Genomic DNA, 26,781 nt, shown 5'->3' on the forward strand with positions numbered 1-26,781 from the left:
CAGTTTTGTAAATAGTGGAACAGAAAGGGCAGGGACACTTACTGCTCTGTGTGCTCACCCCACCCCTAGCACAGTCCATGCCCCACAAATAATAAGCACCTGAGAGAAGTGTGTTCCCCTAAACTGTGGCCGGAGGTCTCGGCCCCGGGGAACACAGCTGGTCGGGGACCAAGCCAAGATGCAGATCAAAGACGTGATTCCTCGGGAAAGCAGCGCTCCTTCTCGGGAGCTAATGTCAGCTCTCCTTGACTGAACCCAGAGCATGCTCCAGGGAGAGCGGGCCAGCTTCCAAGGGGGCTCCTGCTACTTCTTGGGCCTTGAATCTGAAATGAAGGTTAAATACTCTGGGCACACGCCTGGTAACCTGGTGTGTAACTCCTGGTGCCCGTGACCTCTCTCTCTGGTCTATGCTTGGGGCTCTCCCAAGCAGCAGTGCATACGCACGGCCATTCGTCTTTGACCCCCATCCACTTCCCACTCTGGGCCCCCCTCCCCACCATGTTTCACGCCCAGCAAGATTTCTCCACACTTGGCTCTCTGGGGTGCTTGGAGGCCAGAGGTTCCCTTCCCCAATGTCCTTTCCTAGGCCCCCCACTTTGGGGGAGCCCCTCCAGGAACCCTCCTGACACGCTCTCTTCCTATCCTGAGCTCATCTCATCAGCAGATTAGGCCCAAAGCTGATAAAGGCGCTGGATTACTCCTCAAAAATCATATTTATTGGGATTTTCAGGACTTTGGCCAGAGGACACGAAGTGAAATGTAGCTCCAGAGTGGAGAGGAGAGGGTGAGAGAGCCGGAGAGGGCTCTTGATGGCCCTTAAGAACTATAATGAGGGCCCACCTGCCTGCCCGCTGACACAAATGGTCGCTCAGGCTTCATCCAGCTCTGCCGACCAACGTCAGTAGCTCAGGTGGTGGGAATCAGTGGGGAGCAGAGGGACAAAAGCTAAGCCCTTGTTAACTGGATTAACCATCTAGTGGGACCGTTCTAGACTCTCCAGCCGATTATGCCCCCACCCCTCCTCCGTGGCCCCTGCTCATTTGGCTTGAGTAAACACAGTGACTGTTGCACAAATAACTGGAGCAAAATGGAATTTTCTCCGACTTCAATGTGTGCACAGATCTGCCACTTCTTAGGACATCATCATTCGCCACAGATGCCCCAGGGTGTGGGGGGGATGACCGTGCTTGCCGTTTCTAACTTTGATTTTTACTAAATGCAGAGAAATGTGTCATCTGTCAGTAAATGGGACAAGCAAGTAGCCTTTCTTTGACGCATTTCACTTTTGGGCAGTTTCTAACCCAGCCCGTGAACCCAGCTGCGGGAGGCATCTGAGCTGGGATCCGTGGGCACCTTCCTCACCCTCTCCCCGTTGGAAGCAGACGCTCTGATCCGTCAGACGTCGGGGTGAACGCCGGCCAGCTGGGGGAGCAGCCACTTCTGCTCTGCACCTCAGCTAGTTCCAGAATCGAGTTGAGATGAAATTACTTTATTCAGGGCTATGTCTGTCCCACAACAGATATTTTTTTAAAAAAAAGAAAAAAAGAAGATGATGCTTTCAAACAAATAGACCAGGCCATCTTTTTCCTCTCTACTTAGAAAGAGGAGCCCTTCGAGTCTCAAATCACACACACTGAGTCCAGTGTCCCCACCCCAGGCCTGTACCAGCCACCACACCACACTCTTATTGGGAAGTTTCTGGCTGGATGACTTTCAAAGGCCAACAGTCTGATTGATGGGGTCCTAATGGACAGATTCCGTGCCTGAAAGAAAACTTACTGCCGGGAACCATGCCGTCCTTGATTTTAGCTTTGGCTCCAGCCCCAGACTTGGATTTCAGTGTGTCTGACGGAAATCCAGAAAGCAGTATTTCAAAAGTCACTGGTGTGGTTCCAAATAGGTCACCCTCAGCAAACATTCCGCTCTAGGCTTTCCAGAAACCACACACCAGAGTATAAAAGTTTCCCTGCCCTCATTTTACCCACTCGCCTCTAACCACACAACCAGATTGGAAAAACTGGCAGAAGTGGAGGCTTTTCAGCTTACAACCCTTAATTCCGTATGTTCTGTGGGATTTTTGTAGGTTGCCTCATTTTATGGGTTCGGTTGTTTTTTTCTTCTTTTCCTTTTTTCCCCTGAGCTGAATTTATCGAGACGTCTCAGTTAACAGAACAAAGCATATGCATGCCAGACCTCCCTGGGAATGGTGACCCGGATTTGGCACAGCAAGGATGGCTTTGTGGAAGGAGTGCCTGATCTGTCCATCCAGAGAGCACCCTCCCCCTGAACAAGAAGCACCACGTCCCCTCCCCAGCAGTGGCCATCGCTGCCAGGTTAGATTGCAGAGGAGTTAGGACCATGATAAAGAACAAATGGTTTCAAAGGACATCATCCTGAATGAGCATCTTGGGTGTTGTTAAAATGGAGCCATGAGGAATGGCTCAGACATTTGTCAACCACATCTTTCAGCTTGTTTCAGAAGAGGCTGGGGGATAATTGTGATAAAAATGTGAACAAGGTATCTACTAGCAGGACAGGGGCCAAGGGCCTTGGGCAGGTTCATTTCCTTGAGCATATACAGAATTTGGCCCCGTCCACACCAGCCTGCTAGCAGACAGCTTGTTGATGCCATTGCCATCTTCCAGCTTGGCCATTAAAACTACTCATTTTAACTAATGAATGCTAGGGAAAAAAGAAATATTTAAATAATATGCATATTTTCCCATTAGAGTAAGTTTTTTTTTTAATCTAGCAAACCTCCAGCTTTCTCATGTAGCTCTCGGCTTCTCTCCAACATCATTCGTCCCTGGGCTAAACAGAACTGACAGGAAGAAGAGAACCAGGCCTGACCCAAGCAATTAGGCCACACCCCAGGCCAAAAAATGGACAGGATGCATTCAGTAAAGCACACCTTGCAGGGAAAAGTCTGAACATAGTGATTCATCTGTTTCTCATGCTTTTCCCTCCACATTCCAAAACGTGGAGCTGAAATGTTTTGGACATTTATCACAAATGGGATTCAGGCACTTGGTTCTTCCTTTAGCAAGCCATACCGTTCATCATTTCACACCCAGACACCCCGCCAGCTTTGCTTTTTGTTTGCTGCAAGAAGTGCTGAGAAAATGATTTGTCACTTTCCTCATGGACTTCAGTGTTTCCCTGCCACTGTTGCAACTGGTTTCTCATCAGAGGCCATCTCTGAGAGCTGAGTTCATTGTCTCAGCCTGATGGCTGAACTGAGACTGAGTGGCATGGAGAGCCTCTTTCTCCGTTTCTTTCTCCTCTCCTGCTGTTAACTGACATTGCTGACCACCATCTCTGGTCCTTCCTTGCTCTTTACTAACTAATGCTTTTGGAACAAGTTCTCCCGCCGCCTGAGCTCCCCTTTGCACCTCTGCTCATCCTTATCTCCTTGTCATGACTGATCTGGGGACTCATCTTCGTCATCGGGCACTTAGAAGCCTGACCTCGAGTGCCAGAGAGGCAGACAGTCGTTCTTCATTTCCAGAGAACGTCAGGATTCTCTGGGTTTGGGAATCCCAGGAATGCCAGCTCAAGGCAAAACTTCAGAGACTCTGACGTTAGAAGGTTCCAGAGCAAAGAGTGGGCTCAATGTCTCTGCTGATGGTTTTAACACGAAGCCAAAAAATAGAGCATGTCTCCAGGCATGAGACCAGCAACGAGCACTTGAGCTGTTTTCCGTGGAGTGGTGATGGCCGTGTGTCTGTTTGCCGCTGTTTTCTGGCCCGGGGCCCCCCTCCAACCAGTGGCGAGGCATCCATTAGGCAGTGAGCTCGCCGGGGGAACAGAACCCAGAATCATGTGTTCTGGGCTCCGTCCTGTGGCTGTGGCCGCCGTCCTGCGGCTGTCAGTGTGAACCAGCCCTGAGCAGCACCAGGCCGAGCTGCAGCTAGGGAGCCACCCAGGCGGGCTCTGGGTCTGCACATGAGTTACCGCCCAGGATCAGTCTTTTCCCAAACGGGACCTTAAGCAGTGGTTTCGATGTGAGATGGAAGTCATCTCACAAGAGGCCCTTTCGTAAAGAGACCTTGAGCCCTGCACCTGCCGTATGCAATACACCTGCTCAGAGCTGGTGGCAGGGACAGCAAGACCTGTCCCCTGCTGTGGAAAAGCCCGTGTGCAAGATGGAGATCAATTTTGAGTAAAGTGACTCTAGGGAAAAGAATGTAGCAAGACAGCATTACTTTCATGTCCTTCGGGAGTGCCGTGTCTGTGTGTGCATGTGTGTATGTGTGGGCACACGTGTGTTTTGGACTGACATGGGGGTGAGGAGAGGTTTGAGAGTCGTCAGAGATCTGCTGAAACAGGGCCGCTTCTGCACTGAGTGGTTAATCCTTTCAAGAGGTTCCGGCAGCCAGTTGTAATTAGATACATTTTTTTTCTATTACTTAAATTGGAACAACTAATTAAATCCTTAATTAATGTTTTTAAACTACCTCGGGATAAGAAGTGCCAGAGAAGTTATTCTAAGTGCTAAGTATCACTCCAAGTCCCCGGGAGCCTCTTCACATTTAAAGCCCTGGAAGCTGTGGAAAGTCTGCAGAAAGGACCAGTAAACCTCTGTCGGCAGGGGCCGGCCCACGCGGAGCTCTGCACATCTGCCGAATTCCCCGGTCCCAGGCTCTGCCCCAGTGGAAGAAATCACAAGAGGCAGGAAGTCTCCGGCAGGTTTTTCCTACTTCAGGTCCCTGCTCCACCCATCCCTCACCCTCACCCTAAATCACCGAGGAAGGTGCTTGTCCACAGAGCGGATGAATTTAATCATCCAGAGGCTCATTCAGACAAGGTGAAGCATTTAGAGATGAAGAAGCTTTCTCTTAAACTCCTGGGAAGTCCTAGGAAATTTGGTGGTGAGATCTCCTCATTCTGGAAGCAAAGAGAGAATCTTATTAGGTCATTATCTGGCTGGTGATGTTTCTTAGATTCAAGCAGAGGATATTTCACATCTGGAGAAATTTTAAATGCATCTGGGGAAATTTTAAATGCTTTTTTTTTTAATTTTGCAGATGTTCACCTCTGCAGACCTCTCTCCCTCATATGAAATTGTTTTCCTTTCCCTTGCTAAGTGTCTTGACTCACCCTGTAAATTAATCTTCAGTGGTCTAAGCCAATTCATAACAGATGTGAACCCTCTGCAGGCTGCTATTTTTGTATTTTACCCACTTTACATTTATGTTTGGAAACAATAATTATTAGTATTTATGTGGATGAATTCAGAGAAGATGTTTTGTAAAATACATTTATTTGTCTTAGTGAATAGAAGACCACAGTGTAAAATCATTTAGAAACCTATAAATGTATCAAATTAAATTATTGGAAAGCTAAACTCCAAAGGAAATCTTGCAAATGTCATTTTATGAGGCCTGTCGGTTCTGGTGTTCAGTGTGCTCATAGTTAAATTGGAAAACTTAACTATGTTGAAACCTAGAAGTTCAGAAAAGTTCAGGATATCATCAATTACATTTTAAAAAGAAAACACAAATGTTTATCTACCAGTCTACCAAAGGTAAGATTATCTACCGTTGTGAATTTCAGCCCCGGCTGCATGTCAGTAAACCTGGAAATTTTTAAAATAATTCCCGGGCTACGTCCCCAACATTTTTGAATAGTTTGATATGGGCTGGGGCCTAAGTAACTAAATAAAAAGGTCCCAGGGGACTCCAATGTGTAGCCAAGTTTGAGAATTCCATGTACATGGTAAGCTGACTTTTCTCATATTTAAGAGTTTTTTTTCCCCACCTGGCAAACTCCACCTAAAACAGCAGAACTTTTCTCTGGCCGAAAGGCCGGTGTGTTCTCCAGAGTCACCCGAAGACAGGTCTGTAGCCTCCCAAGCAGACAGCTGCTGCTGCTCACTGGTACCCCCACCCCCAAGACCCCTGGGCGCCTGGCCTCAGCGTGGTGGCAGGTGTGAACCTAGAGCAGTCCCCTCTTCCCTGTTAGAAGCCGGCACTGGAGTCAGAAGACACCTAGACAGAGTCCCTGCTCCACCATTTATCCACCGAGCAACCCGGGTTAGTTATATAACCTTTCTGGGCCTCAGTTTCCTCGTCTGTGAAATGAGAGAATCAGTGTCTCTGCAGACCTGTGAGAATAAAGAAGGTGGCCCAGGGGAGCAGGCCTCGTCACGGTGCCACATGCTGAACTAGCAAGCTTTGTCTTGGACCCCGTGGATCACTGGGGATGACCCTAAATCTTGAGGCCATGTCCATAGTGTTCCAAACCGAGCCCCCTGCATCGGCCTGGGCTCCTAAGAGGGGGTTCAGGGCAAAAGCTCTTGAATCCCAGGTGTGCCAAAACTGGGCCGGGGGCCTGGGGAACGGGGATTAGTGGATGCCAAGATGCCACTCCTCTCCCTGGGGATCACCAGCTTCAGAAACGCCACCTGACTAGGAAACATTCTTAACCCACTGGTAGAAGTGAATATTCAGACCCTTAATGCAGAATGAGGCTGACTTTTCATTTTGCAGGATAGATTTTCTGCTCACGATCATTGCCATGGGACTAGTGGGTGGGAGAGGAGAGGGAGGATGTTGACTACAAACACAGACTCAGATCCCAGTTTGGCCACTAGCTTGCTGTTTGGCCTTGTGCAAGTTCCTTAACCTCTCTGTGCCTCGGTTTTCCCATCTGTGCAATGGCGATAATAGCAGCACAGGGTTGTTGTAAGAATTCACAGGGTTTACAGGCAGACCTGGCTTCCAGGACATGCTGGGTGAGGGTGACTGTTGCCATCGGACAGGCTGACCTGTGGCCCCTCTTCTCCCAGGGCCTAGCCCCTCCTGTAATGGTTTCGACAGCATCCTTTCACGGCCCTGCCGGATGCCACTGGGAAAGGAGGTCTGCTTCATCGCCACTGTCCGTCTGGCAACACCACAGTTTTTAAAGGTAAGTACCTGAGGAGAAGGCATCACGCAGAGCAATTAAGATTGAGTCGCATTTAGTTATATTTAATTACTTGTCTTTATCAGAAAGAATAAAATTACAAGGAAGTTGTCACTGACTAAAAATCTGAAATGTCTGCCTTCTGTTCCTAATAAACTGCCACACATGCTTTTCCCCTAACTCCAATTTCCTAAGTTATTTTGTTGGAAGGCAGCCTCCGCTGCTGTTCCGGCTGCAGAGCGGCTCCCCTTAAATCTAAGTTTCCGACCCTTCGCCAACTTTAATGTCACTCAGGGCGGGCCTGGATGAGAATTGAGCGCCAAAAAATCGAGAGTCTGTCTGTGTTCTCTCCTCTGTGATTGCTTTCACATCCGGGGCCCAAATGCTGCCTTCAATTAGCAAGTCAGATTCAGATGACAAGCCAGTTTCCATGTGTTTACCACACTGGCAGCTAATGGGAAGGGAGTGGTGTGACATTTTGGCCCCTAGGTATTTTTCCCCAGCTTGTGAAATAAATTTAGTATCAGCTAATACCGAAATTAGCCACAGATGAGGCGTCTTGGCCCAACACTACTTGGAGACTGGTTCTAAATGACTTTTACTTCTGTTACCCACCCTGGATTTCTCTTGAACAAACCAAGCCTGAGCATCCAGCATCCCAGCAGCAATTTTTTTTTTCCTTCTAATACAGGAAATGTGCATAGTTGAAGAACCTTTAGAGGAATTCACTTCAAGGCATAGCTTGGAATGGAAATTTTTATTTCTGGATCACAGGTTTGTAAAAAGAAAAACACATTTGGGTTGGGACTTTTGCAAGTGCTGATTGTGGGAGCCGGGCTTTCCTCAGGCCCCCGAAAGTAGGAAGAGTCAGTCTCAGCAAAGGGGAGGCAGTGGTCCTTTGACTGCATTTGTCCCATTCATGGACCCCGTTCTGCGTTTGGGTCTGACATTTCTGGAGGCCTCGGCCTGGGGGGCGTCCTTGGGCTGCACCCCTCCTACCCAGAACCCTCCCAGCTCCGAGCAAGGTGGGAGCAGACGTCAGCAAAAGCTCTCAGCTTATGTCTCCAAAACCCTTTGGATCCTTTAGCCCAGTCTTTTTTCTTCTTGTCGTAACATTATTCGTGGTTTAAAACCTGGAAACCCCTCTTTCCAACCCTTTATATTTTAATTACACTTTGGCATTTGGCCAAATTGATCTATAGTTGGTTTTAGTTATTTGGTTGTGATAAAGTGTATTATTATTGGGGCCAGAGTATGCCAAGGGAACAGAATGTGTAAATACTAAAAAACCATTTGAGCACTTTGGAGAATCCCACCTCACTGGTTTTGACCCTTGCACAGTTGTTTTCCTCTTCTTGTTCTCGAGAAACGAGGCCTCCGTGGAGGGGGGGGCGGTCCCTGGATGTGCAGACGGGGTCTCTGTGTTCAAAGGCGCAGCCCGTTTTCTAACTGAAGACCCCCTTGTCCCTGTGCAGAGCCCCTCCCATCATAGGATACCTGCCTTTTGAAGTCCTGGGAACCTCGGGCTACGACTACTACCACATAGATGACCTGGAGCTCCTGGCCAGATGTCACCAGCACCGTGAGTACCACGTGCCCAGACCCCAGACCCGGGGGGCACTGACCACAGGCCCCCGTCTCCCCCATCTGCTCCTTCCCTGGTGTCTTTCTGAGGCCGGTGACTTCGTTTCCTCCAAATTGATCTAGCCATGTGGTGGGGGTCCTGGGGTAGAGTGCCCCCCCACCCTGCATTGTTTTCACCTGAAATTGGTTGGGTTGCTCTGTGCACCCCCACCCACCCCCCCCGGTACCTGCCCAACACCCCCCAGAAATGCACAGTGTTTAATCTTAATGAAGAAAGTTGTGATGTCAGTAAGAATGAAAAAACGTTATGCAATTCCTTTTACAGACAGATAACCAAATTCACATAACTTTGTTCTTTAGTCACCAGACATGTGTTGATCAGAAACTGTAGGCCAGACGCTGAGCTGTGCCTGTGACATAAGGACAATTAGCATCTCTTGCTGCTGGGCAGGAGCTTATGGTCTGATAAATAGATGATTGTATAGGGGTTGGGGGGTGCGGTGAAGGAGATGTACTCAGGATATCCGGGGCCCCCAGGGAGGACCCTCACCCAGTTGAGGGTAGGGGGCAGGGAAGGCTCTCTCTCTGCCCCAGAAGAGGGGACCACACTGGCTACCATGTGGGGGGAGAAACAATTATAAGCATCCCCAGTGTCTTCTTTTTCCAAGCTGCTAAGGCAAACACCACCCAATGGGGTGGCTTAAACAATGGGAACTTGTTGCCTCCAGTTTCAGAGGCTGGAGGGTTGGCTTCCTCCCTGTCGGTAGCCTTTGGCTGGCTGGCAATCTTTGGGTTCCTTGGCTTTCCCATCACACGGTGATGTCCTCTCCTTTCTCTCCAGGGTTCCATTGACTTCTGACTCCCTGCCCTTCCTCGTGGCCTTTTAAATAGGATTAAGACCCATCCTGATTCAGTTGGCTGCAGCTTAACTAAAAATAACATTTTCAAAAGGTCCTATTTACAATGGGTTCATGCCCACAGGAATGGGATTAAGATGATGTTTTTTTCCCAGGGTGCATAATTCAACCAACACATCCAGGTTCTCGCTTAGCAGGAGGACTCAAGAACGAACCTTTTAAGCCATATTTTTTGGTGCCATCTCCTTGCTCTGAACAGCCACATTTGTGCTAACACTTACCGTAGGATCCTGACACCCGAATTGACTGCCAACGTTATGCTTTAATAAATGTCTGTGTCTGGCACCCATTCTGACTTCCTTCGCAACACTGTTCTTGTTGAAGGAGGAACAAGCTTGGTTCCATCAGGATCTGCTGTTAGAGTTGGAGACTAACCTTTAAAAGTGTATCGCCCTGGTCCCCTAAGTGAGGTCTTAGGGCCGGCAGCCTAGAGATCATGGGGGAGTTAGAGCTGTAGCATCCCAGTGCCAGGCCTCCTGAATCATAAGAGTCATTTCAACAAGTGAGTTGTGTGCACGTTACAATTTGAGAAGCAAATTCTTTATACCTTTATCTGCTCTGACTCTGTGAGTGCAGGAAGTTCGTGGCTTGAAGAGTCACTGTCAGTAGCAGAAGGACTGTTCGTGTGGGTGGTTGGGCGTTTTCCCCGTTCACAGCCTGGACTTTTTGATCTCATGTCCTTTCTCTCCTGGGCTTCTCTCCTCTTCAGAGTCCATTGTCCAAGTCAGTAGCTCCTTTTGCCATGTTCGTCTCCTAGCTATGATTCCTCTTGACTGTTTGCATGAAGAGGTGCTAAATTCCAGGCACTGTGAAAATAAAATCAACATTTTTCTACTTCCTTGGACCTCAAGTCCAGCTTCCTGCCCTGCCCGGGCTAACGAATCACCAGTTTCCATTTCATTCTGGATGTGCCCAGCGAAAGCCCACCAGCAGGCAGCCCGGGGGTGGTGGGAGGGCGGATGGAAGGCGTCTGTAGAAGACTGTCTGTATTTTAGAACTGTGTAGACTAAGTTTAAACTGCTGACTGACAGCCTCAGAATCAGAATCATTCCAAAGGTTGCTGGCTGGCAGTTCTATTTTCGGCCCAATTCTCCCAGAGTCTGGGAAGCTTTCCTGTGCTGACTCCCAGCAGCTCCAAACCCAGTTTCACCTGCCGTGGAAAGATGACCATCAGAAAAGGCTGGGCCTCCTTTTCATTAAACCTCTACTTTGAAAATATGTTCACATCTGCTCTGAGTTGAGGATCTTTTTAAGTTTCTGAGCATTTGGGAAAGTATGTTGATGATATTTCCATCATTCAAGAACTCATTAGAGTTTACCATTAGACTGATACTCACTTAAAACACAGCACCACTGGGGAAATAAACCATGAACGCTAGTGTTCCAGTTTGCTAATGCTGCCATTTTGTGAAACACCAGAAATGGATTGGCTTTTATAAAGGGAGTTTATTCAGTTACAAAGTTACAGTCTTAAGGCCAAAAAGTGTCCAAGGTAAGTAATCAGCAATCGGGTACCTTCACTGGAGGATGGCCCATGGCGTCCAGAAAACCTCTGTTAGCTCAGAAGGCACGTGGCTGGTGTCCACTTGCTCCCAAGTTATGTTTCAAATGGTATTCTCCAAAATGTTGCTTCTGGGGCATTTTTTCCTCTCTTAGCTGCAGCTCCTCTTCAAAATATCACTCCCAGTTGCTCTGAGGTCCTTCTGTCTGTGAACTCCTTTGTACGACGGCAGCGATCCAATTAAAACCCACCCTGAAGGGGCGTGGTAACACCTCCTTGGAAATTATCCAATCAGACGTTTCAGTCACAGTTGATTGAGTCACGTCTCCATGGAAACACTCAAAGAATTCCAATCTAATCAACACTGATACGTCTGCCCACAAGATTGCATCGAAGAACATGGCATTTTCTGGGGGACATAATATGTATAAACCAGTACAGCTAGTATCTTTTTTTAAATGTATTTTAATAGTAACTTTAGGAAGAGATCATTTTATATCAACATGCATAATATATAGAATACATTGTCTACTCGCAGTGATGCAGTTCGGCAAGGGGAAGTCGTGCTGCTACCGGTTTCTGACCAAAGGCCAGCAGTGGATATGGCTGCAGACCCATTACTACATCACCTACCACCAGTGGAACTCCAAGCCCGAGTTCATTGTGTGCACACACTCGGTCGTCAGGTACAGTGGGCAGCGGGCGGCGAGGGCTTCGTTCGTAGGGCGAGGCTGGCGGTAGTTGCGGGGTGGGGGGCCTGGTGACTGAGTCAGGTCTGCAGATGCATCTGGTATCCCCAGCCTCTGAGGGGCAGCCCCGGGACTCAAGTTCTTCAGCTGGGCTCGCGTCCTGCTGTCCGCATCAGCGAGTAATGACCGGAGCCCGTCTCCCTGTCAGAGACATGGCTGGCACTGTTTTCCCAGGGCTGAGGACTCATCTGAGTTTTAAATCAGTCTGCTTCAGAAGCCTTGGGAAGGCTTTCGGGCTGCCAGGCTATCGCTTAGTAAATTACTGCTTTATTGACCTACTTAGGTATTTTCCCCTCCTCTAGAGCCATCGTCCTCCAGCCTTCCCTTACTGCTGTTTTGAGCAGAAAATTAAAATTTTGCCTCAAAATAACTCAAACACATACTCTCCTTTATTTTTAACGCTTCAGAAACCCCTCCTGGCACCTGAGGCACCTTTGGGAAAGCAGCCAGGCTGCCAGTGGGAGAGGGCTCCTGGTGGGCTCAGGGACCCCCGAGTCCCAGTGTGGGGGAGCAGGGTCTCAGAGGAGGCCGCACATCCCAGCATTCTAGATGCACGTCCCCTGTAGGGTCACAATTCCCAAAGGTAATGGAGAAACATCATCTTTGTCCTTTGTGATTTTTGTTTGTTCGTTGACTACAGAGATTTTCAGAGCATAAATCAGTTTCAGACTAGTCTAGAGAAGAGATTTGAGGAGAGCATGAAAAGGAAAGACCACATTCTACAGATGTGCATTACACCCACGCGTGCACACGCATCCTGAGTAAATTGCTCTTCTTTACTGAATGGCGAGGGGAGAGAGGAGAAATGCTTATTTTTCTCAGCAGTTACCCTGCTCAGTCCACATTTCATGCCCACTCTCGGGATTGGATCTTCGACTCCCAGCCCACCCTCGGGAGCCCCAGCAGCCGGTGGTTCCTGATTCCACAGCCAGACCTGCCCAGGGCCACGGCAGCCTGCACCTTTGCCAGAGGGCCCCTCGGCCCCCAAGGAAAGGCTGGACATTAGTAACAACTCGATCCCTCCGCCCTCCACCTCCCAGGTCCCAGAAATCCCCAAGAAAATAGGGAGTGAGCCAAGAGAGTACGTAAGGCAACGAGTATTCTGCCGGCCCAAGAGTCTGGCCACTTGCCAAGGCCACCAACCTGGCCCTCGTCACCAGAGACGAGGCAGAGGAGAGCTGGGGCCAGCCGCACCACGGTGAATGATTGGCACAAGCTGTTTAACAAGGGGACCCACAACGCATCAGTGGTCTGGGTCTGCTGGTTCTGGGTTTGCTTGAGAGAAAACTTTCTTAGAAATATAATTACTAAATCAGTTAAGTGCCACACCTCCATATGCACAGGCCAGACAGAGCAGGTTCTATGACCGGCTTCTAATTATCTAAAGATGAAGCTTATCCTCTAGATGAAAATAGATTTTTAAAGACAGTTGTGTCCAGAGATGTCGAGGGTGGGGGAAAGGAATAAATAAATAAGGAAAAGCAAATAAAAACAGAAGAGAAAGAAAATATTTCCAACACAATATTAGAAACCACTCCAGTAGAGTTTAGACATGGAAGGAAACACATTCCTTCAAACAAGGAACAGAGTCCAGGCCCTCTCAGTGGTGGGAGCGGGGAGTGGGCACTGTGGAAGGAACCCCGCTTTCCCTTGCAAGCCCGCGTTCCGTGGTGCCCCAGCTCCCGCTGAGCTCTCTCGATTTCCTCATCAGTTACGCGGACGTCCGGGTGGAAAGGCGGCAGGAGCTGGCCTTGGAAGACCCTCCTGAGGCCACCCAGCCCTCGGCACTGAAGGTACGCTTCGGGGGGCTCTCGGGGGGCTGGGGGACAGAGGCAGAGTGGGCCCCGTAGAATCTTCCATGTATTGTTAGAATAAAAATCCTAACGACAGAAACAGAACCTCTTCTGTTACTGAGCCCTTGCCGTGCTCCCAGAGCCATTCCAAGTGTTTTTCAGGCATTTGCTCATTTCCTCTCACCACGTTCCCCTGACATGGGGGTCGTCGTTGGCCGCCTCCTTCACACGAGGTCACACAGGACACACAAGTCAGTCGAGGGTTTGAGGCCACACACCTGGCTAGGAATAATCTCGGGGCTCCAAGTGTGGTTGTATGAGAAGGGCAAAAAGTCCACTTACCTTCTTCCCCCAGATAAAAAGCCTCTGTGAAGTGGGGCAGTTATTCCATCACTGGGGCCTGGAATCAGCTGAGCCCCCTGTCTGTCCCTCCGCCTGCCCTAACTGCCGTCATCCTGCCCCGGGACATCCTAAGGGGCCTCGCAGGCCTCCTGCATCAGCATGGGCGTTTGTGTTTCTGGGTCTGGGGGCCTTACCTGGCAGCCGTGTTGGAGCCGGCTCCAAGCAGGCAGCTCTGTGTCAGAACGGCATTTATTTCCCTTCAGAGAGCCCGTCACACCCCCTTTCCGCCACCCTGAGCTCACAGTGCCCCTTTCCCAGGCTCCCTCCCACTCAGCTCCTGGTTTGTCAGACAATACACAAGGGAACCTTTGGGACTTCTCAGTGTCCCGGCTGCTAAAACAAACACCACCCAGTGGGTTGGCTTGAACAGCAGGAATCTATTGGCTCGTGGCTTCAAGGGCTGGACGACCGGCTTCCGTCCAGGGTCTGACTTCCAGCTGGCTGACAGGCTTGGGGTTCCTTGGCTTTTCCATCACTTGGTGATGCACATGGCAGCATCTTCTCCTTTCTCTCCCGGGTTTGTTGACTTCTGGCTTCTGGCTGCTCGTGCCTTCTCTGTCCATCTGACTCTCATTCTGCTTATAAACGCTCCGGTAACCCAGAGGAGACCTGACCCCGTGGGGCCACACCTTGACTGAAGTCACATCTTGGTCTACGGTGGGACTGTACCCACTAGAATGCGGACCAAGACCAAGGCCGTGTCCAAACTGGGGTGCACAGGCCAGCCCCCGACAGTGACCTCCTGCAAGTGGACGAGAACCCCGTTCCTCAGTGGTCATGCTGAACGCACACACAGATGTCGGAAGAAAAGGAAGGCACTAAAGCAAGAAAGGGCGAGAGTGTCCTGTATCTCCTCAAAGATCGGAAGCCATGGATTCTAAGCTCCACCATTATTTTACATCCCGCTGAGAAAGAAAAAATGCTGTCAATTAATCTGTGGGATAACGATTTCTTACATCAGTTGTAAGACACATCCCCATTTCAGATATGTCAAGATGTGAAAAAAACAAAAGTGCCTCTGAGAATCGGTGGGGTGTGGTTACAATTCCAGGGCACCAGCAACCAGGATTTCAGAACCCAGGGCCAGAGGCTGGCACCGCAGCCACGGAACCACCTTCCCGTCCAGGGCTGGGTTGGGAGGAAGGAGAAATCCCCTTTTCCAGTCGGAGGACAGCTGCGCGTCTGTGCAGAGCCTCGCTGCTGGCAGCCACGAGGGGAAGCATCAGGTGGTGACTCATCCGCAGCTCGGAGAGGACACACCTGCTGTGGTTTGAGGACGTGTTTATTACCCGGCGCTGTCACTTAATGCATCATGTGTCCTGACAGAGAATGGAATTAAGCCGTTGACAGGCAGGCCTTAGACACACCATTCATCATTGCTAAGGGACAGGCATGTTTATCATCCCTTCGGAAATTCCTCATGGAGGTTTCTGGTCCTTCGGGAATCCTAGAGCCCAAAGGAACTGTCGCTTATAAATATGCTCTATGTTCAAACACATAAATACAATCTCAGGGTGCCAAGTTAGCAAGCCCTTTTTAAAGTAAAGGCTCTAAGAGAGGGCTCTTCAGAGTCATGATTAACCAGCTTTTCTTTCCTTTTTTTTTTTTTAATTTAAAATTTCATTGAACAATTCTTTTGTAAAATGCAAAATCCTGTGCTTGGATATGCAGCAATGTCAAATGGCTACAATAGGGTTTTAAGGCTTCCTCTGGCTTTCACGCTTCCTCCTCCATTGACCGTTATGCAGCTCACAAGCAGCCACGAGCCAGGACCCCACTCGGAGTGGCCCTGACGTGGGGGAGACTCAGGTCTGGGAAGCAGAGCCTCAAACTTGACATTTACCAGGATAAACCCAAGCACATCCGGGAATTCCGTGTTGTACAGAGGCCTGTAGGCCACACGTCAGTCATTTCGGCCCTACCCGTACACCTTCTCTGGGGCCATGACTCGCAAGACCCAATGATGACATAGACTCACCCCCCACCTGTATTTAAGACCCAGGGGCCTGGGACACAGCACAGCCTGCCCGATGCTGGGCATTTCGCCATCCTCTCAAGGCTAGGAAAGCATGTGCACGGGGTAGCCAACCCTGTTTTTCCCTTTGGCTTAGAAATGAGCCCAGCCCCTGTTCTCATAAGCCCAGGGCCCCCGAGCCATGGAGGACAGGGAGATGGTTTGTGAGTGTTGACCTCACAGTGACATGACCAGCACCCTCTGCTTGAGTTCGGAGCATCCTGAGAGCCATGATCAGAGGAACCAGGGGTCAGAAGATGGGAGGGCACCGGTGCTTTCCCCATTCTCTACTCAGGGGGCACCGAGACGGCAGAGAAGCCACGCTGGGGAGCAGCGAGGCAAAGTGCCCCGAGAGGGTTCCCAGGCATTTGTTCCATTAAATGTGCTAACAGTCCAGGGCCACCGGCCACATTACCTCAGACCTGTCCCTTCCTCTCATCTGGGAGAGCCGCCAAGATTCTACACGATGAGGTGACAATTGTAAAGAAAAACTAAAATGCAAAGTTAGCAATGAAAATCTGAGAAATGAAAGTAGAAGGTGGGAAAGTAATAAATCCTGCTTCTGGCCTCTCCAGGACTCACCTGCCCCCTTTTTTCTTCTCTTTTCTCTTCTTTTCTCTTTCCTCTTATGCGCGCGCACACACACACACACACACACACACACACACGTGTGTGTATTTATATATAGACTTTAAACATGCAAATGTGTTTGGAATTATCTTCAAACAACTACAGTATTTCTCTCAACACCCTCCAAACTTTTTACACATTCAGCAGAATTAAAGTCACGTAGTTCGCGCCCGTCCTCTTGCGGCTGAGTGCAGGCTCTTGGTGTCTTCCAGGACAAGGGCCCGACCTTGGACCCTCGGCCGCACTTTAATGCCCTCGACATGGGTGCCTCGGGCCTGAGCACCAGCCACTCACCGTCAGCGTCCTCAAGAAGTTCCCATAAATCCTCGCACACCGCCATGTCGGAGCCCACCTGTGAGTGCCACGCCGTCGTGGGGAGTGGGCGTGGGGCTCCCCGCCAGCCCCTGGGGTGGGGGCAGCGTCTGCCCAAGGACTGCAGGCCTGAGCGGGGATCAGTGGAGTCCAGACTTCCGGCATCGCAGGGGTCCTTCCAGCTGCCGCTCCTGGCGTCCTTCCCCCTGGACTTCCTGCCTTCAGATCCCCTCACCCCACTTTAGCATCTCCACAGGAGCATGGAGCAAAGACACAAAGTACATGCAGTACACATCAGGCCATTTGGCTCGTTTTTGGGTAACTTGGTAAGACGTTTGATCGGGGAGGTGGTTGAGCCATGTCATGAACGTGGAGCTGGGGAAGCCCTCACGGTGTCTTCTCCCTGACCCCAGGGTGGGCTGGGAGCTGGCAGAGGGGCTGGACCTCTGCTGAGCCACTTCGCTCGCAGCAGATCTCCCTTCTCAGAGATGGCAGCCGAGCTCTTGTTCATGCAGCCACAGTTCCTCTCTTTACTAAGAAAGCTGTTCCGTGCGTGCGAGGCAGGAAGCTGAGTCGGTGCTTTCTTGCAGCCACTCCAAGCAAGCTGATGGCCGAGGCCAGCACCGCACCTCTGCCGAGGTCGAGCGTCCTGCCCCAGGAGCTGCCCGTGCCCGGGCTCAGCCAGGCCACCACGATGCCGGTATGTGCGTCAGCCCCGGGGTGCACCGCCCTGGGGCTGCAAAGCCAAGGGACAGCATCTTTCTAGAGAATCAGTTTCACTTAAAGATTGGGAGTGTGGGTGGCAGGTAGGGGTGGGAGCTCAGGAACTAATTGGCAGGTAATTTTGAACAAATTTATACCAAAATTAACATGGATATATAGAGAGGCATATATCCACAGAATACAAAATTCAAATGAATTTTAAATAAAAACCTCAAAACTTCAAATCTGGGGCCACCTCCCACCCCCACCGAGCACCCCTAGAGTACATGTATAGGACCCTCCCCATTAGAGGTGCTCCAGCAAAAACATTTGAGAAGCTTGGTGTCGACAGTGTGCATCTGCGTTTACCAGGCAGTGTCCTTAACGTGCCGTCCCCCTCCAGAACACCCGGGAGTAGCCTCGGAGAAAGTTCATGGCCAGACACAAAGTCATTGACTAGTATGCCTGGTTATCTACTGCTGCGTAACAAACCGCCCAAGCTTAGTGGCATAAAACCATCATTTTTTCATGTTCATGGGTTCTCTGGGTCAGGAATTCAGAAAGGGCAGAGTAGGGGTCAGTTCCTCTCTGCCCCACAATGGCTGAGGTGGCTGGAGTGGCCGGGGCTGGGGGAGCCACGTCCCAGGTGGCACCTTCCCACACACACCTGGCACCCGGGCTGGGACGGCTGAAGGCTGTCGGCCCCGAGCACCTGCACCGGCCTCTCCAGGGCTTCGACTCCTCCCGTCGGAGCAGCTGGGTTCCCAGGGGCAATATCAGGGGAGTGAGCTGTCCACGAGAGCCAGGCAGAAGCTGCATGGCCTCCTGTGATCCAGCCTTGGGGGTCACGTAGTGCTGCTCTGCTGTGGTCCATCACTCAAAGCAGCCGCAAGCTCAGCCAGAGTCAAGGGGAGGACCCGAGACTGACCTCCCCTTTTAGGATAGTCAGGCAGTTGCCCAATGCCTTATACATAGCCCTCACTGACATTTCAGGGACAGGAGTAACTGTGCCACTCTACTGCTTGCCCTCATTATAAAAGTTATGCCCAAAGTGATCAAAAAGCTTGGGTTACAAACATTATCTTCAAATAGAGCATTGCAAAGACCACTTGCCATCTTGGCCACCTTTGCACGCTCTAGTAAGTGATGACTGTCACTATCCAGTTATGCTGCTGTCCAGTGTGGCTCATTCTACCACTGATGGTCACTCAGAATTCTGCAGGTCCCTCTGAGTTGTGCAGGGGCACATAATTAGGAGTTTCTGGGTGAGCCCTCTGCCTGGGGTTTCTCAGAACAAAGATCTCCTGTTCTCATGTCCCCCTACTCCCATCCACCCCACCCTGAGGTTGTCCTGGGTGATGCTTCCCATTTTGGCTGTTTTTAAATAGTCCCTAGGGACTGGTGAAAGTCTTGGAATAAATTCGGAAGATTCCTTTTACTATTCTTTTAAAAACAAAATAGCCCCTGAAGTTGAGGATGTCATTTCTGGTTTCTCCATTTTGCCCTCACAAGCCACCACCCACCTGAGTGATCAGGGAACAGGCACTGTGACTCAGCTCACTTCTCAGGAGGCTTTCCAGAAGATTCCAGGCAGAGCGGTGAAATCACATGGATATTTATGGCTTGGATGAGTTAGCGGATACATGCACGCATGGCAGGTCTGTCCATCTTTGTCAGCGTTGAGCAGGAAGCCGACTCTGATTATTAACATGACCCCGTTCATTTGTCCATGTGGGGGAAGAGCAACCACATCCTTCAAGGGTGGGGTCTCGGATGGGGGCACAGAAAGGGGACTGGAGCAGACCTGTCAGGATGGGGCAGGCGGCAGCTGCTTTGCAGGACTCACCGTTGTAAGAAGGAATCTTAGGTCCCCAAGTGACCCAGGAGCTCACTCCAGGGCTCCCTGCACCCAGTACCAGCCGTGCATCCTCACTGACTCCGACTCCTGCATGGAGAGCAGTGCGGCCTGCTACCCTGGCTTCTCCCCAGGAACAGATGCCCATACCTTCCAGAAGTCCTGCAGAAATGCAAGTGCAGATGTGCTTCCTCCTTGGGGCCTCACACGCCAGCAGCCGCCCGGAAGCAGTGCTTGCTAACAAATCCTCTCTCTCTTCCCCAGGCTCCGCTGCCCTCCCAGTCGTCCCGCGACCTTGCACAGCAGCTACTCCCTCAGACCATTTTGCAGAGCCCACCTGTCCCCATGACACAGGTGAATCTGGGACTCAGGGAAAGGGACAACCTGGTGATGACAGCACTTCCCCGAGACAGTGTGCATGATCTCCTCTTGGGCCCAGGGGGACATCGGTGCTGATGTGTGCTTGCTCATTTAGCCTCAAAGCAAGGCCGACAATGGGGAGCGGGTCTCCCAGGGCGCAAGTGGGTCGTGTCAGGCTGGGACCTTCTGAACACCGGTGGCCCTAGACCCATCTCCCCATCTCCCCGTCATTCTTGTCTTCTCCAGATAAATTCTCAAGTTCTTTTCTCGTGCCTGTTTTCCAATCACTTTAATGAACTGTGTTCTTTCCTCTGCCTCTTTTCCATGCGCCTCTCATTTTTCACTACCCCAATTTGGCTGTAATATTTTAGGAAAGGGCTGAATTAGACCTAATGTTGTAGGGACTCTCCAAGGATCTATAAGCTGTGAACTGACTGCTATAAATATCACATTTGTTTAAAAAAGAAATCACCACCTTGCTGAGTAATTCATTCATTGTTTCAGCAACATGTGTTGAGTTACTATTTGGGTCAGTCCATTTGCCAGGTATTGGGGATGCGAAGATGATTGTGAGCCAGCCCTTGCCTTTTTGGACTCAGAATTAAAGGGAGAGATGCATTTAAACATGCATGGCCAGACATGTGTTTTTACAGAAACAAAAAGGAGCTATTCCACCCTGCAAAGTCCGACCTGGCTTCCGAGAGGTGCCCCCCGAGCTGAGCCCGGAAGGATGGGTGGGGAGAAGACACCTGCTGGCACACGCTTCTTGCTAGAGTTAGCCCTGGTTGACGATGTAAAAGCTACTCATCCCGACTCTACTAATTAAAATAGTCTATATTCAACCTCATTAGGCAAAAAAATAAATCAGAATCATCTTTTTCTCTTCAAACTTCCAAAGCACGTTTGGTATTAAATTAGTAACATTTTCAATCCAAAGGCTCATGAAATGAGACTTCCTTTCTCTTCTGAGTCTTGTGTAATAAAGAACATCCATGTTTATGAGACACTAAATGAGGTGACTAAGGCCTTTCGGGAATTCGAATGTTTCATACTTAATGGAAACCACTCTTAGTTTGCTAGATGTACTAGATCCAATGATAAGTTCACTCCTTAAGACATTCTTGTATAAAACAGGGTTTTCAAGTCAGACATTTCTTCCCATCCCCACCCCATATGAAACAGTGAGATTCTCTGCGGTTTTCCTTCCCTATAACACCCTGTCAGGGAACAGGGAAACAAAATAAAATCTCACGCCTGGAAAATGGTTCTCTGGGCAACTGGTGCCTTTCCAAAAAGCTTCTTTTGCTATTCACTGTGTTTCTAAAATGTTTCCAAGTTAGGGTAGATCCCTTTTCTCTGTCAAAAAGGCCACGATAAAGAATATAACGAGGGACTAATGATGGTGACCTAGAATGCCTTGCAAAAATAGGAAAAACCCTAGAAGTCTCTAATACTCCTTCAGCGTGGCGCTAGCTCCGTTGGACGTGGAGCCCCAGGGTTCCTTGCGGACTCCCACCCAGTAACTCGCCAGATGTTCCCACGCGGAGCAGACCCTGCAGCCTGGAACCTTCCCCACTAGATGTGGGAGATGTAGCCCCCGGGCCCCACTGTTCCCTGACTTCATAGAACCCACCGCAGAATCGTTTGTGCTTTGTTTTCTTCACTAAATACCTCATTACAGCCTGTTTTCTTTCCTTCTCGATCTAATTATCTTAAAATCCCAGCTGAGTGCCTTAGTTACACTCTGATTGAGATCTCTGGGACGCGGTCTGGTATATGACAGGTGCTTGTGAACTCGTGTCTGGCAGCAGAACCTTCCTTTTCAGTGAAATCTGATGCCCACCGATCGGGTGGGGTGGGAGGGGAGGGCTGCTGGCAACACCTTGTGACTCCACCCAGCTCCTGAGAGGCTGGATTCACGTTTGGGTCCTACCACCCTGTAGCTGTGTCACCTGGAGCGAGCAGCCACCTGTCTGCGGGGAGGGCTGTGCGGGGCGGAGCGCAGGGGCTCACCTCCACCTGCCTGGTAGTGGGGTCTCGGCCAACGACAGCACCTGCCGTGATTATCGTGGTGTGTTATTGTTATTATGATCCTGCTGTTCCAAAAAGTGCGATCAGCTATTCCATCCTCAGGGTATTCTGTGTGTTCCAAACTCTCCCAGTCTCCTTTTTCCACCCCCGTGCATGGGAGATGAAAGGGCGGAAGGAGGGAGAGCCTCTGGAAGCATGTGGAAAGAGGAGACCAGGGGACTGTTGGGATGGAGATTGAGGGAATGGGAGGAAGTAGCATGAAGAAAATACAACAGGAGCCACTAATCTGGCAAACTCATTTTCCTCCAGAAATGGGGGTGCAGGGAGTCGCAGACACTCCGGAGCAGGGGAGGGCCGGCCCGGGGCGGGTGCCTCTGCCCTGGCACAGTTCCTGCGAGGCGAGTGCCCTGCTGAGAGGGGGCAGGTGACCCAGGCAAGGGGTTGTCCTGAGGCCGGCATCTGCTGCAGGCTGAGGGCCACAGCAGCAGGGGTGCCCCTCCTATGAGGCCACACCCTGCCAGCGTTATCCTGGGACCAGGGTTAGATGGCGTCCTCGCTCCTCTCCACGGTTCTGTAGCAGCGGGCCTGGGGGAAGGCCCCAGGGGGTGTGGAGGACAGGGCCTGCATGAAACATACGACACACTAAGGCGCACGCGCATTCCTGAGCTGTTACTAACGAGCCCTTCTCACCGGAGTCACGTTTAGGATAACGGTTCACTCAGATACAGCCATGCCCCTCAGGAGGGAACAAAAAGGATTCTGTGTGCCCTGCTTCTGACATGCATCTCCCACACCATTTGTCTGACTGCCCGAGTCTGAAATATTGGTTTGTAGATACTGCTTGTGAAATTGAGCCCCGATTCTGTAGCCTTCACGGTGTGCAGTGGACTCGTTAGACCTGCAGGCTCAGACGGGCCTGTTGGAAGAACCCGCTCATGGGGTTTCTTTGCCTCCACCTTGCAGTTTTCTGCGCAGTTCAGCATGTTCCAGACCATCAAAGACCAGCTGGAGCGGCGGACGCGGGTCCTGCAGGCCAACATCCGGTGGCAGCAGGAGGAGCTCCACAAGATCCAGGAGCAACTCTGCGTGGTCCAGGATTCCCACCTCCAGGTGAGACCCCGCCTGGCCGCCGGCTCGGACCACCTCTCCGAGTCCCTGCACATTTCCTCTACAAGCAGATTTACTCTGTCTGTGTTCTAGTAATGGACAAAGGGCAGAAGAAACTATCCCACCTCCTCCAACCCCAGCCTCAGGCCCAACACAGCCTTCCCCATGACGGCCTTCCCCATGACGTCCCTTCCCGTGACGGCCTTCCCCGAGACGGCTTCCCCGTGACGGCCTTCCCCATGACGTCCCTTCCCGTGACGGCCTTCCCCGTGACGGCCTTCCCTGTGATGTCCTTCCCCGTGACGGCCTTCCCCAGGACAGCCCTCCCCGTGATGCCTTCCCCCTGACGTCCTTCCCCGTGACGTCCTTCCCCGAGACGGCCTTCCCCGAGATGTCCCTCCCCGTGACGTCCTTCCCCAAGATGTCCTTCCCCGTGACAGCCCTCCCCATGACAGCCCTCCCCGTGGCAGCCCTCCCCCTGACGTCCTTCCCCCTGACGTCCTTTCCTGAGACGGCCTTCCCTGTGACGTCCTCTCCACTCCCCGTGCTCTGGTGTCTGTCTGGCATCTGTCCTGCTGCCACCTCTGCCCTGTCTCCTTGTAACTTGGCCCCGGCTCCCACCGGAGGGTCGTGGAAGCAGCTCGGGGCTCTCTTTCCTCTCAGCAAAAGCACGAAGGGAGGGAGACGTGGGGAGTGAGGCTATCTGTGCTGCCCCCCACCACCCAGGGAACAGCGGTGGCAGCCGGGCCAGCCTGGCACCCCTGTACCCCGCTTCAGCACACCAGTTGGGACACGGCATATGCTCTCACTCTACCTTCACAGATACCCTCAGGTCTCAAGTCTCTTTTGAGAGATTCATTTTGGAGGAAAAACTTGATATATTGTGTCTCTCAAGGATAATTTTTTTTTTACCATGTTATCAGTTACTTCAATCCAAGACTATTTTTCTTAGGGAAAAAAGGAAAGGGCATGATTTTGACCCAGCTTTTAATTGTAAATGGAGCTCCAGCTGAAACTGGAGTCTGCCTCAATTGCACTATGATGCACTTCCCCTTCGGACAGAGCAGAAGGGAGCAGAAGAGGCGCCTTGGGATGTGGCCGCAGCGTCGTCCCTGCCGCCTTCTGCCCCCACACTGTCCACACAGGCCCCCCCTGGACAGGGCGTCCTGACACACAGTGACGCCCACGCAGGCCAGAACCCTCCTGGGCGTGGGTGCCAGGGCAGGTGCCTGCTGCAGAGGAGCGTGTGCTGGGGAGCTCTGGGGGGGCAGCCTGGCCTCCCCGGGTTCTCCGCATCCCAGAGTCGCTCCCCTGGACCTTCCGGACACCCCCTGTCCCCCCCAACGTTTCACACCCAGAGCACCCCCTCTCCTCCCCTAAAGGGAGAAGGCCCGAGACCCACTGAAGGGTGACTTAGTGCAGCGTCCCTGCTCCCGCCCCTTCAGTGACCCCCAGGAGACTGGCGAGGGGGGAGCCTGCAGGTTTTAAGTGGAAAGAAATGGAGTCTCTTTTCCCTACTGTCACCCGGCTGTAACCGCCCCTCCCGAGCTGGGGCCTGGTGGGAGCCCAGCACCCGCTCACCTCCACTGACTTTAATGGAATTTTTATGCTAACAGGAAGGGGAAAATCATCCAGAAACTGCTAAAAGGAAAGTAGGCGTATTAACATCCTCCTTTTATATTTCCTGCCTTTTCAACATTAAGGCTGAATTTTAAAGTAACAGGAGACATATACAGTTATCTTTTCACTCGTTTTCAAGAATTATTTTTCCTTGTTGTGTCCACTCCACTTTGTTAACCCCACAAGCATCTGAGTTCATATGGGATGGGAGTGGAGATAAAGTCCTGAAACTGTCTTCTGGTGCATCCTTCCATATTTTCAACCCTGAGACCTTATCTTTGCAGTGGAATTTTCCAGAGAGCATGGAAATCCACAGCAAGTGAAACCGGAGAACATTCCCTCCAGCTGTCTACCTTCTTGCTTTTTTGTGAGTTGAAAGACTTAAAGAAATACATTGCAAAGTGTTTACCAAAAAAAAAAAAAAAAGATATTTGTTAAAAGCAAAACAAAAACCCCATATGGCAATTATAAAAATAAACAGGTATAAATCACTCCCGCCAAAAAAGCAAGTGGGGGAATAGATTAAATAAGGATGCCAAAATGCAGGTAATGTTGATAATTGTTAAATGATGACCATGGAGCTTTATTATACTATTTCACTACTTTTGTGTACTTCTGAAATGTTCTGTAATAAGTATTTTTAAAAGTAAGCAGATAATGAAAAATCACATGACTTAGGAATGGTTTATTCTTGAGTAGAAGTATTTTTTTCTCTGATAACTTTTCCCACTTGAATGAGGGAACTGTTTTTTTCTCGTACTTTCTATAAAATTCACTCCAGCACCCTCTTAAGAAATCATCTTCATAAGCCATAAAATTCTACTTTCTTGTCGCTAAGACACAGGTGTGGCGTGCATGGCAGCACTCCATGGTACCCCGACATGGAGGCCTTTATCTGAACTTGGTGGCCTTTTCTACTTTACTTCATGGTTTGAAACTTTTGCTGAGACTGTGTGTGCTTGTGATGCTTGCTAAGCATAAGTTTTCGAAAAAGCTTGGGTTGTGAGGGAGCGGTCCTCTAGGGAGGTTGCTGTTTGCACCTAGATGGGGTCACAAAGGGCACTACGTGGGTGAGAGCTGTTCTGCTGAAAGGCTTTGTCACCCATAGGGATAGTGGGTGGGCTGCAGGGTGCTGCTTCTTGCCCTCTTTTTTTAAGACTATGTGCTCCCTCTGCTGGTGTTCTAGTTTGCTAATGCTGCAGAATGCAAAACACCAGAGATGGATAGGCTTTTATAAAACAGGGGTTTATTTCGCTACACAGTTACAGTCTTAAGGCCACAAAGCATCCAAGGTAACACCTCAGCAATCGGGCACCCTCACCAGAGGATGGCCAATGGCATCCAGAAAACCTCTGCTAGCTGGGAAGGCAGCCGGTGTCTGGTCCAAAGCTCCAGCCTCAAAACGGCTTTCTCCCAGGACGTTCCTCTCTAGCAAGCTTGCTCCTCTTCAAAACATTACTCCCAGCTGCACTCAGTTCCTCTCTTTGCGTCAGCTCATTTATATAGCTCCACTGATCAAGGCCCACCCTGAATGGGCAGGGCCACGCCTCCATGGGAACATCCCATCAGAATCACTACCCACAGCTGGGTGGGGCACATTCCAAGCAAATCTAACCAGCACCAAATGTCTGCCCTGACAAGACTACAAAGATAATGGCATTTGGGGGACACAATACATTCAAACTGGCACAGCTGGCTTCTCAAAGGAATGCCCACAAGGACACCTGTAGCAGTGGAAAACGACACGATACTAGATTGGTCCTTCCTTCCTTCCTTCCTTCCTTCCTTCCTTCCTTCCTTCCTTCCATCCATCCACCCATCCTGTCCTTCCATCCATCCTTCCTTCCTTCCTTTTATCTATCCATCTTCCTTCTGTCCATCCATCCATCCATCCACCCACCCGTCTTTCCATCCATCCACCCATCCATCGACCCACACATCCTCCCATGCATCCATCCATTCATCCATCCATCCATCCCGTCCATCCATCTAACACCAGTATGTACCAGGCACTTAGCTAGGCCCCGTGGGGATACAAAGATAAATATGACAAGATTTTTACCTTTGGAGTATGTACTCATAGGGCATACTAGCAGATAAAGCAGGTCTGCTTAACCAACACAACACAACCTAACAAAATGCAAACAGAAACAGTTTGCCCTTCTTTGAGTAGAGGGCTCATTTACTTGTTCTTTCATTAGTTTATTTATTACATTAATTCATTTATCAAATAGTATTTATATGCCCAAAGAGACAAAAGAGCAAAAATCTCCTTTTTAAATTTAAATAGAAGTTAGA

At 50.4% G+C, this 26,781-nt stretch overlaps 1 protein-coding gene across 3 annotated transcripts in view; it reads left to right on the forward strand.

Moving 5' to 3' along the window:
* Positions 1-26,781, forward strand: part of NPAS2 (neuronal PAS domain protein 2) — a 164,137-nt gene that overhangs the window by 128,307 nt on the left and 9,049 nt on the right. For all 3 annotated transcript variants that reach the window (XM_037806901.1, XM_037806899.1, XM_037806900.1), the window contains exons 8-16: positions 6,791-6,909; positions 7,598-7,680; positions 8,382-8,488; positions 11,447-11,594; positions 13,369-13,450; positions 16,709-16,850; positions 17,399-17,508; positions 19,630-19,719; positions 22,720-22,866. In XM_037806901.1, the coding sequence (XP_037662829.1) occupies positions 6,791-6,909; positions 7,598-7,680; positions 8,382-8,488; positions 11,447-11,594; positions 13,369-13,450; positions 16,709-16,850; positions 17,399-17,508; positions 19,630-19,719; positions 22,720-22,866 (1,028 nt within the window). The remainder of the gene's footprint in view (positions 1-6,790; positions 6,910-7,597; positions 7,681-8,381; positions 8,489-11,446; positions 11,595-13,368; positions 13,451-16,708; positions 16,851-17,398; positions 17,509-19,629; positions 19,720-22,719; positions 22,867-26,781) is intronic.

The sequence above is a fragment of the Choloepus didactylus genome, chromosome 17 (assembly GCF_015220235.1).
Source record: "Choloepus didactylus isolate mChoDid1 chromosome 17, mChoDid1.pri, whole genome shotgun sequence".
NCBI classification, from domain to species: Eukaryota; Metazoa; Chordata; class Mammalia; order Pilosa; family Megalonychidae; genus Choloepus; species Choloepus didactylus.